Source organism: Panthera tigris, chromosome F2 (genome assembly GCF_018350195.1).
Source record: "Panthera tigris isolate Pti1 chromosome F2, P.tigris_Pti1_mat1.1, whole genome shotgun sequence".
Lineage (NCBI taxonomy): Eukaryota > Metazoa > Chordata > Mammalia > Carnivora > Felidae > Panthera > Panthera tigris.
The window spans coordinates 53,825,050-53,838,694 of NC_056676.1; the positions used below are offsets into that span (position 1 = coordinate 53,825,050).

The following is a 13,645-nucleotide window of genomic DNA, read 5'->3' on the forward strand; positions in this document are numbered from 1 at the left end:
ATAATCTCTAGGACAACCACTACATATACATACACACATGAACACCAACAATAACATTGTATAGTATTACCTAGCTGTTAAACCAGGTGAGAACATAAAGAAATATGTCATAATTTCAAATGAAAAAATGAGGTTATTATAAATTAGTTGTAACCACATATAAAAACCTAAATAGAAAAAAACTTACCACAAGATATCAAATATGCAACAGTACCAAAATAAGGCAACAGTGTTTCATTAGGGATGGTGATATAAACTGCCACTTCATGAAGTAATGAGTTTTAGATGATAGCCACCCAGCCCCAAACACCAAATATTATAAAACAGTCAACAGTAAAAAACAAACCAAAAACAAAAACAGACTAAAAATCCTGTATCTTGCACACCAATTCGTAAAGATCAAACAAAAAGTTCAAGGGTTTTCTTGTCATTTACTTTGCTGTTCAGCTTTGCAATCAAGCCAGGTTTGCAAATTATATGTGTGGCCAGTTAATTATTATCTCCTATAACTTGTACTTATTCATAAATTTTTAGAAATGTGATGATCAAAAACTTACCACATGAGTAGTTTTTAATGTAATGCCATCGAATCTGCATAAACTGGAGCTCTCTTCAAAGAAAATATCACATTCTTCTAACTCTTGAGCATTACAAGGAGGTTTTTCTTTATCTGGATTTGGATTCTTAGACCAGAAAACAAAATAAACAAACCATCAACAATAAGAGAATGGGTTTCTTCATACTTAAAATATCAAGATTACAACAGTAATTAAAAACTAAATTTCAGACCCATGACTGATAAATCCTAAACAACAAAACCCAGAAATGACAGAATGATGAAATCACCACAAAGACATTAAAACAGTTATTACAAAATCAAGGATGTACAGAAAAATACATATATGTTGAGAGAGGTATGGAAGATATAAAAAAAGAACCAAACTGAACTGTAAATATGAGAATATAATATCTGAAGTGGAAAGCAAAAAAAGATGGGATTGACAGCTAATTAGACACGGCAGAAGACCTGTGAGCTTGAAACACAGCAAGAGAGTCTATCTATCTAAAATGAAACACAGGACAAAAAATAAAAACACAACTGCAGTGACCTGTCGAACAAATATCAAATGGTCTAACACATGGGTAACTAGAAGAGGGCATGAAGAATGGAAAAAGAAAATTGAAGAAATGGTCATTAAATGATGAAAACTATAACTCTATAAATTGAAGAAGGTCAAAGAAACATCTAAAAAAACCCACTGCAAATCACATTATAATGAAATTGCTGCAAATTACTAATAAAGAGAATATCTTAAAAGTAGTGGGAAGAGGAAAAAACACATTATGAACAGAGGAACAAAGATACAAATGACAGCCAACTTCTCATCAGAAACTATGCAAGCCAGAAAACAATGGAGTATAACAGAAGTTCTGAAAGGGGGAAAAATCCTATCGACATTGACTTACATACTTACCAAAAATATTAAAAAAGGAAGACAACCTAAGTATTTTTACAGCAAACAAAAGCTGAGAAAATTTACTCAGTAAACCTACACTACAAGAAATGCTAAAGGACACTGTTCAGCCAGGAAAAAAATGACAACAGATGGAAATATGAATCAACACAAAGAAATGTAGAACAGAGGAAATGTGTAGTATGTGGGCCAATGTAAGACCCCCCCCATATTTTAATCTCTTTAAAAAAGAACTGACTGATTAAAGTTGAAATAATAACGTTATTGAGTTTATAACATGTAAAAATAAAATGTCTGATGAGAATAATAGAAAGGATGAAGAAATGGAAATCTATTGTGAAACTCTTTAGTTACAGTGAAATGATGTAATAATTTTTGAAGAAAGATGGTGATGAGTTAAAGATGTACAGTGTAAACTCTAGAACAACCACTAAATACACACATACATACTAATACAAAAACAAAGGTGTAGCTAATAATAAGCCAAAAGTAGAGATAAATGTAAGGAACTTTTAATATGTTCCATTGCTTAAATGCAAGAAGCACTCTCTGGCCTTATATCCCTCACAGAGTCCAAGGATCACAATGCTGAAGTGATAAATTGCACATACACATGCATTATGAATTATGTATACACATGTATGTAACAGAACCATAATTCTACAACTGACCAAATGTCCACACACCTCGTTTGCCAAAATGCAGTCATGTTATTGAAAACTTGATGAAATGACCTGAGAAAATCTCTGAAACTAAATCTTTGGAGTTATAGAAGTGATAGAAGATGAACCTTGTCCATGGCCACCTGGGATTTGGAGCCACCTAGTTTAGTCAGCCTAAATATCAATGGAAACAAGTCTGGTTGCTATGATTGGCTGGGAAGGCAATATCAGCAATTAGCTGGGGCCATTTTTTCAGCGATTCAAAAATATATATATGTCCAGTAGCATAGAGAAAGCACCCTCTGCACTCCTCCCTCCTTTCCCTTTTCCATTAACTATATGTTAAAGATAAGAGGACAAAAATGAAAAGTTCAGGACTATCAGGGCGCCTGGATGGTTCAGTTAAGTATCCGACTTCAGCTCAGGTCATGATCTCACGGTTTCTGGGTTCAAGCCCTGTATTAGGCTCTGTGCTGACAGCTCAGAGCCTGGAGCCTGCTTCAGATTCTGTCTCTGTCTCTCTCTCCCCCTCCCCTGCTGTCTCTCAAAAATAAATAAAATGTTCAAAAAAAAAAAAGTTCAGTATCAAGGCAGCCAGAATTTAACAGGACAAGTTTACAGAGAAAGGGGAACAGCAGAGAAGAGAACCCAAGATTCTGCTACTTGTCTTTAGGCATTTACTGATTTTCAAGCTGTGCTGGAAAAGACAAGTGGAAAGAAGCAGGCAAGGGGCTCAAAAGCTGAGTGCTGATATTAATAAAGTACTTGGGAGACAAAAATTAGAGATCAGAGCCCACACCAGAGAAGCCCTGGTAAACATCCTAGACTTTCAGTTGAGATTCATGAAAAGTTCTGCCTTGGAAGAAAGAACAAACAAGGAATAAATATCAGCCACATAAAATACTGAAATACAGCACCAAATCAAATCAACCTTAATGGGATTAAGAAGACAGGCTGAAATTTTGGAGGAGGTAGGTCAAGTAGTGTTTGGAATAAAGTATATAGCATTAAATGCTTTCAACAGAAAAGTAGGTTAAAAAAAATCAATCATCTAAACTTTCACTTTTAAAAATAGAGCAAAATAAATCCAAAGTAAGCAAAAAGGAGAAAATAATCAATGTAATAACAAATGAAACTGGAAACTGAAAAAAAAGCCAAAGGAAATAGATGCCCAGTATAATCCTGTATTTATTAAAGAAATTAAATTCATGGTTAAAAACTTCCAAAAAAGAAAACTCCAGTCCAGACAGTTTCACTGGAAAATTCTATATTTAAAGAAATAATGCCAACTCTACACAATCTCTCCCAGAAATAGAACAAGCAGGAAACACTTCCCTTTTCATTTGACATCAGCATTACCCAGATACCAAAACTGAATAACGACAGTAAAAAGAAAAAACAAAGACTACAGACCAATATTCCTCACAAATATAGATGCAAAACTCCTCAATAACATATTAGCAAACCCAAACTGGTAATACCTAAAAGGGATTATACATCATGACCAAGTAAGGTTTACACCACAAATGAAGTGTATTTGACAAAATTCTATATGGCCTTTCATGATTAAAAATTCAGTATAATAGAAGAAAATGTCCTCAACACGACAAAAATAATCCATACTTAACAGTGAAATATTCATTTTTCCAAGCTTACAAATAAGGCAAGAATGTCTGCTTTCACTATTCACCATTTCTATTTTACAATGGATTAAAGCTTCTAACCAATGCAGAAAGATAACAAAAAGTATAAAGATTTGAAACACGCAAGACAGCCTTCAGCTGCAGATAACAAGATTCTATGTTTTTCCCAAATACACTGGTGTTCAGACGTAAATAACTTACTCATATATACCAATATTCACTTGAAATAATCAAGTTTAAAAGGCAGTTAGCAGCAATAATCTACAATATCATAACAAACCCCACTACTGTAACTATATGATTATATCCCAGAGCCCTATCACAAAAAATACTTGCTGAATGAACATAGGGCAATGCAGTCTGCATGGGCTTGTTTTAACACCAGGGCTAGATCAAAGTTTCACAGTCTTACAAATGCTTTCCAGTGATCCTGAAATTTTTTTTTTTCAACATTTTTTACTTTTGAGAGAGTGCAAATGGCGGGGGGGTTGGGGTGGGGGCTAAGGATCTGAAGCAGGCTCTGTGTTGACAGCAGTGAGCCTGATGTGGGGCTTGAACTCAAGAACCGTAAGATCATGACCTGAGCCGAAGCAGAGCACTCAAATGACTGAGCCACCCAGGTGCCCCCTGAAATTTTTAACTATTGCTGGCAGACATGAAACTTGGTTTCTCCATTTTGGCCATGTTTTCTTTTGACAGAGACATTTATTTTCAATATTCTAATTTCCTTTCTACTTTAGGATATAATTAACCCTATAGTATAAACTACCTCCTAACAGTTTTTTCCTCATCACTCTAACTCCAAATGGCAATAAGTCAGACATTGTACATGTGCTGATATAATTTTTGGTGAATAAACATATAACTGAAATTCTGGTATAATGTTTTATTCAATTAAAAAAATTTTTTTAATGTTTATTTTTGAGACAGAGAAAGAGCACGAGCAGGGGAGAGGAGGAGAGAGGAAGACACAGAATCTGAAGCAGGCTCCAGGCTCTGAGCTGTCAGCACAAAACCCACACGGGGCTTGAACCCACGAACCATGAGATCATGACCTGAGCTGAAGTTGGACACTTAACCAACTGAGCCACCCAGGCACCCCTGCTTTATTCAAATTTTTAACATTATCTTAAAAGTTATCAGATTGGAACATTTTCAACAAAATGTCACAGTTGAATGAGTAGTGTATTATCACTGTAATCATTACAATGAATTATTTTGTCAATCATAATTAATTGTAGTATATATATACCCCTGTGATATCCTAAGATAACCTAGAAAATTTTACGATGACAAGAAGATTATTGGCATAGGTATACAGTAAAATCCTAATTTTGTCCCTGCCAATATCGGTCTGATTCTTCTAAAGGAGAATATATATGTATCTATGTGTGTGTATACATATATATAAATATACACATGCACATCCACCTTATACAGCAATCCCACACACACAGATATGTATTCACATAGTGTAAGGAATGAATATTAGAATTTTAACCTACATTCAAACACCAGTCTGTGCCTCATCTGTGTCTCTAACATTAGTAAATGTAAAATAATGTTTGAAAAACATGGCACAACCCTCACATAACATACTTCCGGGCCTTTGGAAAGTCACCCTACTATTACAATTGCTTACCAGTTCTTCAGAGGTCAAATGCATCAAACGTTCAGCTATTGCAGCACACTGGGCTGAGTCTCTTATAAACTCTCCTCGTTTATCACCAACCACTAGCTCTGGCCATGTTAGTCCTTCATTCTTTTTAATCAAGAAAATCTCCAAGCTAGAAATTAAAAGAAGTTACTTGTAACATGCTTAATGTTACATTAACCAACTATACAAATTATATAACCAACACCAACCAGAAGAATCTTCCATTGAATCTACCCACCCTGGTGTCCAGAAGATACCAAAACTTGTGTTCATTTTGGTACTGCATATGATGGAAAATCTATAATCCAAGGGTAATCATTTATACTTACTAAACAAGAAAGTACCACTGGAAATGGTATGCCACATGACTTGATGAGAAGAGTGATAGGCAAGAGTAAGACCACCTAGAAAATACTGTTGTAGTCCAGGTATGCAGTGTATTACTGAACTTAAGAGACAGAAACGCAGGCACCAAGATTCTGAGATATTTTACTAGGGAATGGTGGTAACGAGGATGGTGGTTGGGGAGGGCACGTGAAATTAATTGACTATAACTAAAGGTACTTCTTTATGCATGAAGCCAATAATTAGCTTCATTTTCCTAAACTAGTAGCCATAATATATATTAATGTAAACATCAGGCAGGTTAGATCAGCACAAATATCAATTCTTAAAATACAGATTTTAATGAATTGAAAAGAAAGTAGAAATTATAAAATAATTAAATTTGGTAACATAAGAAAAAAGTTGTTAATGTGGTCTGTATCAAGTGAAAATCTAATTCTGTACACTTAAGCCACTGAACAAATTCCAAATACACTAAAAGGGGCCTATCACGGAATACTGAGATTAAGGTTTCATGTGGCAGGAAAGAGAATGAGAGCTGAGCCAGGGCAGACCGTGGACATAGGAGCACAGGGAGTTGCCCCATGTGCCTCTTGAATAGGAAGAGAAATTCAAGTAATAAGCTGCTTTAGGCGCAGCCGTTGCTAGAATACGGAGAAAAGTGGGGTGGTGGTAGCTGTCCCATAGGAAAGCAACCCTTCCCATGTGCCACCTTTGGTACACGTGTGCCATACTAACCCATGCCCTGGAACACAACTGCAAGGAAATAATTGCAAGGACACAATAATAACTATAATCATAATTATCAAATAGAACATGCAAACTTATCAATTATTTTTCAAGGCTGTTATTATCTTCACCTCATGAATTAATTACAGCACTTTTAACTTTTTCTGAAACTACTTATTTTGAGACGACGCAAAACATCTTTTCTATGTAATGAGTTCCTATCATTAGCATTAAAAATTACCATCATAATCTATTCTCTAAAAGAGAGCTAATCTTGAAAAGGATGATGATGATGAAGATAATAATCGCGACAGCAACTCATACTTATCTAATGCTTCCCATATGGCAGGTGCTGTCTTAAGCACTTTACATGTTTTAACTCACTGATTGCTCACCACAACCAAATAAAGTAAGTACTATTTTCATCTTCATTTTACAAAGTAAGAAAAGAAAAGCACTTAGAGGTTAAGTAACTTGCCAAGGTCATGAGTTAGTAAAGCAGTGTGGCTCCAAGTCAATGCTCTTCACTACTGCACTACTCTGCCTCTCTGAATAAATACATGTAAATATTAAGGAAATTTTACCATGACCAGAATGTATAAATACTGTTTTAGTCAGCTGCTACCTAAAGAAGTTAAAAACAGTTCACACAATGTCAGTTATAGAGAATTCCTGAACCATCATAAGTTTGCATGCCTAATCAATGCAATCCTTTAAGCACAACTGCATTTCTACATTTTAAAATTAAGATCATGTCCTACCATCCAGCCAAAAAGAACATATAACCCCATACATTAATAACCTACAGACTAGTTAACAAATCCTTCCAAAGTGAGAAGGAACATTAACCATTTGAAAATGAGAAATATGAATAATTTAATCAAGCACAGAAAATCATGTTTTTAAACCAATGACCCCACCTACACATCACTGTAATTATCCTTTGTAATGTAAAATAGTAATCAAGTACCTCAAATTTAATGGGAAAACAACACAGGTTTATGCTCATGTATTAAATGCTGAAACTATTTGTGTGAGGTCCAGCTATTCTAAACCTTTGCTAAGTTACTGTTTGATGACCTACTTTAACAGTATGTTATAGCTGCTTTGCCAATTTAGAAATGCTACCCTCAATCTCTCTCATGCACATAAAATATGTTTAAGTAGAATATAAAATGTTTCTTAAAGAACCATTCACATAACTAAGCTTTTAAAGTATATTAAAAAGTGTAAAGGGAATTAAGGGTATACTTATCACGATGAGCACTGAGTAAAGTATAAAGTTGTTGAATTATTATACTGAACACCTGGAACCGATATAACAGCGTATGTTAATTATACTTCAATAAAAAATAAAAATAGGGATGTCTGGGTAGTTCAGTTGAGCGTCTGACTCAAATTCAGCTCAGGTCATGGGATTAAGCCCCATAGCAGGCTCTGCACTGAGCGTGGAGCCTGTGCGGGATTCTCCCCTTCTCTCAAAAAAAAAAAAAAAAAAAAAAAAGTTTTTAAATAAAGAGTAATTTTATCAGATTCTGTTACGAACTCAGTGTGTTAGTATGCCAAAGTTCATGAAGAATGAACCAAAAACCATGTGTTTTACTGTGGTAACCTAGCTATAGTCAGACGGTGATTAGTGGACACATTAGATTCCAGGGTACTTCTCATCTGGGTGTCCTTTTCCACATCTTCTTTATCCAGGTAAATGGATAAACTGTTAACAAAATCAGGTATTTATTCAATTGGTATAACTGAGTATTGGTCAGGACTCTAGAAACCACTTTTATCACCTTGAAAGGTGAGATTGTCGAAAACTATCATGTCCATGAGATTAGACTTTAATCTAGCTCAGATCTTTCACTCTCCCTCTGAAACAGTAATACTTTCCTGAGAATTACAATAAAAATATTTTTGTAAACATTTGCAGGAGTGATTATGAAAAATGTGGAAGGACTGCAGTGATTATTTAAATATACCATGATTAAAACTGGTTAGCAAGAATTATTAGAACAGTTAAAAAAAAATCCATCCAAAAAGAGAGAAAGACAAAGCATCAGATTCATGGAAATCATTATTCTTTTTTTGTTGAATTCACTGAATATTGGATTCTTAGTTCAATAATTCTCAAAAAATTATAAACAACATCATTTACTCATGAATCTATTTATCTTCCCACATTAAAAAAGAAAAGTCGCCAAATTTCCCCATCAATAAAACGAATTCAGGATATAAAAGCATATAGCTTCAAATTTTTTGAACTAGATACCTATTTCTCAGACTTCCAATATTTAGACTCAAATCAAAGACTCATATGGGTCCTATATTACAAATTGAAAATTATATTTAAAGTAAAAATAACTAATTTTAACCCACTTCTGACCAAATCTGACCATTTCTTTTTTCTTAATTTTTTTTTTAAACGTTTATTTATTTTTGAGACAGAGAGAGACAGAGCATGAATGGGGGAGGTTCAGAGAGAGAGGGAGACACAGAATCTGAAACAGGCTCCAGGCTCTGAGCCATCAGCACAGAGCCTGACACGGGGCTTGAACTCACGAACCGTGAGATCATGACCTGAGCCAAAGTCGGACGCTTAACCGACTGAGCCACCCAGGCGCCCCCAAATCTGACCATTTCTTAAATTAAGTGCCCAAAACCATCTATTAACCCATCACAGAATGTAATAATTACTAACAATCTATAATGAAAGATTTACAAAGGGGCAAAAAAGTAGGAGCAAAGGGTTATAGTTTTATAAGAAACTTAATCTTTACCTATTTTTCTGCATATTCCTTTCACTGAGGTTTTTACAGACTAAATTCAGATTTGAAGTATAGAATTCATGGAATTTCACAAATGCATATACCTTTATAACCCAAGGAAGCTATTCAATCATCCAGAAAGTTCCCTTGTGTCCCTTTTCTAGTCAGTCCCCCTACACCCTAGAGGTAACCACTGTCTTGATTTGTATCACCAGAGACGGTTTTGCCAGTTTGCCAACTCCGTATGTTTGGACTCACACTGTATGCACATTTTTTGTCTCTGGCTTCTTTCACTCTGCATGTTTCTGAGATTCATTCATACTGCTGTGTTTATCACACCATTCTCTTGTATCGCAGAGTAGCATTCTATTGTGTACTACTGAGTACTAATATCTAGTAGAATTTCTGGGTTACTAAGTGGGTATATATATATGCTTAGCCTAAGAAACTGCTAAACAGTTTGCCAAAGTGACTATCATTTTTCCCTCCCACCAGCAATGTACAAGAGGCTGGTGATCCACATTCTTGTCAACATTTGATACCATAAGCTGTCTAGTTTTAGCCATGCACTGGTGTCTCATCTAGCTTTAATGTACCTTTCCCTCTATTTTTTCATATGCTTAACTAGCTATTCAAATATCATCTATCATGATACGTCAATTCAAATCATTCGACCATATTTAAAATTGGGTTATCTTTTAATTATAAATTTCTAACAAGGTTTCTTATATATGGAGAATGCAATTCCTTTGTTTTATATGCATAATGAAAATATTTTTTTCCCAGTCCATGGCCTGGTTCTGTTTTCTTAATGGTTTTTTTAGAAGAGAAGAAATTCTCAGTTTTGCTGTACTGAAAAGTTCTGTTTGGATAAGTTGACCATATCATCTATTTCTCTTGTGTCCTGAACACACAATTACAAAAAAATGTACACGGCTAACTTACATTAAAAAAATATTCTCTATAATTTTCAAAGAAATATTGACTCCACTTGTAGGAGTCCTCCATATATATTCCTGCACACATGAAATTCTTTTATATACACATGAAAGCTATTCACTGTAGCAAAACACTGCAGTCAAAATATCGAATAAAGGACCATTGTGGGTGACAAAGTAAAATATCATAAATAGCCATAAAGGAGAATAAAATAAATCATTATATATACATTATAGAAAGTTCTTCAAGATTTGCTATTGAAAGTCAACAAAAGCAAGCTGTAAAACTATGTATAGTTATGTTTTAAAACCTTTTTTGTTCAAAAAACAGACATATATCTGCTTGAATATGCATAAAATACCTATAGAAGGAAAACTATGAACAGTGGTTATGGGCATGAGGGGAAGGATGGCTGGAGGGTCTGGGCTGGAGGGAGCCTTCACACTGTGTACCCTTTCATGTATATTAAAATTTAAAGAATGGGAATGTATTATCTAGTTGGCAAATTGAAGTCAATAAAAAGAGATTTTTTTCTTAAAAAATTTTAGAGTATTAATCAAAACAAATAATCATTTTTATCCATTATTACTGTTACTACTGTCATTATTTTTCCAGAGCTGATAATAAAAACTCTACCATAGAATACAAACTATAACTTTACTAGCATTTTTAATCTTAATGATAATCATGTATTTTGATACAGTAATTCCATTTTTAATCTGTCTTAAGAAAGAATCAGCAATACAGACAGACCTATTGTAGTAGTAGTCAACTTTGGTGTAACCACTGTAGAAGGGATAAGAAAAAAAGAAAAAAAAATTTTTAAATATAAATACAACTCTATCTGTATACCTATTATCTTTAATCATCCATGTACTGCTGTCTTGATCAATAGATGAATAGAGATTTCCTTCCAAAAACCTCTGACCCTTCAGCACAATGTTGATGTGATCAGGCAAAAACTGTACTTGAATGTCCTCCTTAGAACTGCCTTCTGGAAGTTGTATTGTTACAGTCAAATCATCTTCAGTCTGTTGCCAGTAATACAGAGGTTCTATTGGGAAAAGAAAAATACATTATGTAATAAAAAAGTGGAGACCAGAACACACAAAATGAGACACTGGAGCACACAAAAGAACACCTATCTAAAGGAATCTTAGCATAATTTCTACTGATCTTCTTACAAAACAAAGTAACTATAAACAAACACACACAGATCTTTTGGGGGAATTTTCAGAGTTATAACAACTGCACTTGACATTTCCTCTTCCAGGCTTACCTAACGCTGCAAGACATAAGCACTCATAAAATACTAATGACAGCAATCCTTTATCCCCATTCATTCTCTCCCTGCCTCCCAGTTTCCCCTTTTCTTCCTCCTTTCTCTTCCCTTTACACACACAGCAGATTCCTACTTCAAAGGAGTAACAAATATGTCATAAACCACTGTCTGAAACTTTCACCATTGCTTTGATTTGCCCTAACAATGTAACTCTGTGATACAGAAGACAACTATTATTTGGTGAGATACATACCCACATAAAAATAAAAGATATATTTATAAATTCTACTCTGCAACTTTGTGCATGAAAGCAATTTCACAGGGAATTCAACGGCTGCCAGTGTATTTTGTCCAAGTTCCCAATAAAAGTATCCTCCCTTCACCTCCTTCTTGATCTCCTTGGCTTCTCTTAGAAAAAGCTTTAAACTCATCATGCTACAGGGTGAAATACCCATAGGATAAATAAGAAAATAGGGCTTAAATGCAAAAAGAATAAATATTTGCTAAGAAATAAATAATTATTTGCTTAATGATATCCATAAACATTAATCTGTCCACACACTCATCAGAAAGGAATATAACATAGTGGTTAGTAACTAGTACTCCAGAGTTGACTAGTCCTAGGTCTTGAATCTTGGCTCAACCACTTATTAATCTTGGTATGCAACTTTATCTACTACCCTCTTTTTCCTAATCTGTAAAATAAAATAACAAAATATGACATTATCTCACAGAACTGTTAAAATTTAAATGAGTTAATGCATATAAAATATTTAATATCAATCCTGTTATTACATATATTATAAACTCTCAGTAAATTCAGGTTATTATTCTTTTCTGAGGGGGGTATCATTCTTTTTATTTTTGTGCTGTTTTGTGTAAAAACTTTGTAAGTACTAGCTATGCTCAAAGATATAATAGTAAGTGTGATGTATCTTCTTAAAGGGTCACTTCTATTTGATGTTAAATAAAATTTAACAAGCATGATACTATAGGAATAAGCATAAAAAATGCATAAATTTTCAGGATAAAATTGTTACTTTGGATTAATTTCTAACTTGCATCATATTCCTTTAAGCAGGCTCTTAGATCTTCTCTGTTATCTCTTTAAAAGTACTTTTAGTATAAATTCACTGAGAAAGTTTGAACTACAGCTTAAAAGATTGATAACTATAAGCTCCTTAAGGCAAGTTACCTGTTTTACTCAATTTTCTGTCCATCACAAAAGTTAACGAGGCAGTTTATATGTAACAATGATTCAGTGGGCAACTTCTGCCAGATATGGAAAGGGGAGGAGTCTGCAAAATCACATGAGCTTCTAGTAAAACTTAAAGTCCATGGAAGTAGACTAAATGGAAAGCCAGAATTTTTTAAGCTTCTCTCCACTAAAAGTTATACGAACAACTAAATAATTTTTTCAATTGTTGGTTGCTAAGTGCCTATGTTTTGGAAATTGTTTTAAGTCTTTCTAAGAAAATGCTCTTACTTATATCATTATGACAACACCAAATTGGCAACAAACAATATCAGTCTTCTTGAGGTTTATAGAAAATGAAACCCATATATATTCTCAGATGATTACTTAAAAGAAAGCATGCTATAATTGACAAACTATCCATAATTTTTTAAAAATTACATTTCTCCTTTATAGGTAAAGTGTGTTTATTACAAGGTACACAGAAAAATACAGGGGATTTGAGGTTCACACTAAAAGGGAAGGAAAGACGTTAATGGATTCAGAAGGAAATCAAAATATAATGTGAGATGTCAACAAGAAAAACAACACCTGAACTGATAGTTATGATTTAAACAGATGTTGTATCCCTCCTACGCTACAATCTGTCTTGGAACCACATAGTTTCAGGTACTAGGCAGAATGTTTCCAGAGATTAGGGCATTCTTTCATTTCCTTTGCAATTGCTCACCAAGAGTTCTAAGGGGCATGTGGTCTAGAGATATGAATAGCTGTTTTGGCTAAGCTCTAGAAAAGTTTAACAGTATAATTAAGACAGAGTAGAACTTATTCAGAGAGGGATCTTAGAGATAATCTAACATTAAAATACATCACATGGGAAACCAAGTTGTTAAAAGGCTAAATAAAAGGCCATCAAAGCACAACTCTCTTATTCAAAGGTGCATATCATTTATGAA

General features: G+C 34.1%; 1 protein-coding gene across 4 annotated transcripts in view; it reads right to left on the reverse strand.

Moving 5' to 3' along the window:
* The window catches only part of NUDCD1 (NudC domain containing 1), a 75,397-nt gene that overhangs the window by 25,888 nt on the left and 35,864 nt on the right, over positions 1-13,645 (reverse strand). For all 4 annotated transcript variants that reach the window (XM_042973067.1, XM_042973068.1, XM_007075841.2 and 1 more), the window contains 3 exons: positions 11,065-11,266; positions 5,423-5,567; positions 558-683 (listed from right to left, as the gene is read on the reverse strand). In XM_042973067.1, coding sequence (XP_042829001.1) covers positions 558-683; positions 5,423-5,567; positions 11,065-11,266 — 473 coding nt within the window. The remainder of the gene's footprint in view (positions 1-557; positions 684-5,422; positions 5,568-11,064; positions 11,267-13,645) is intronic.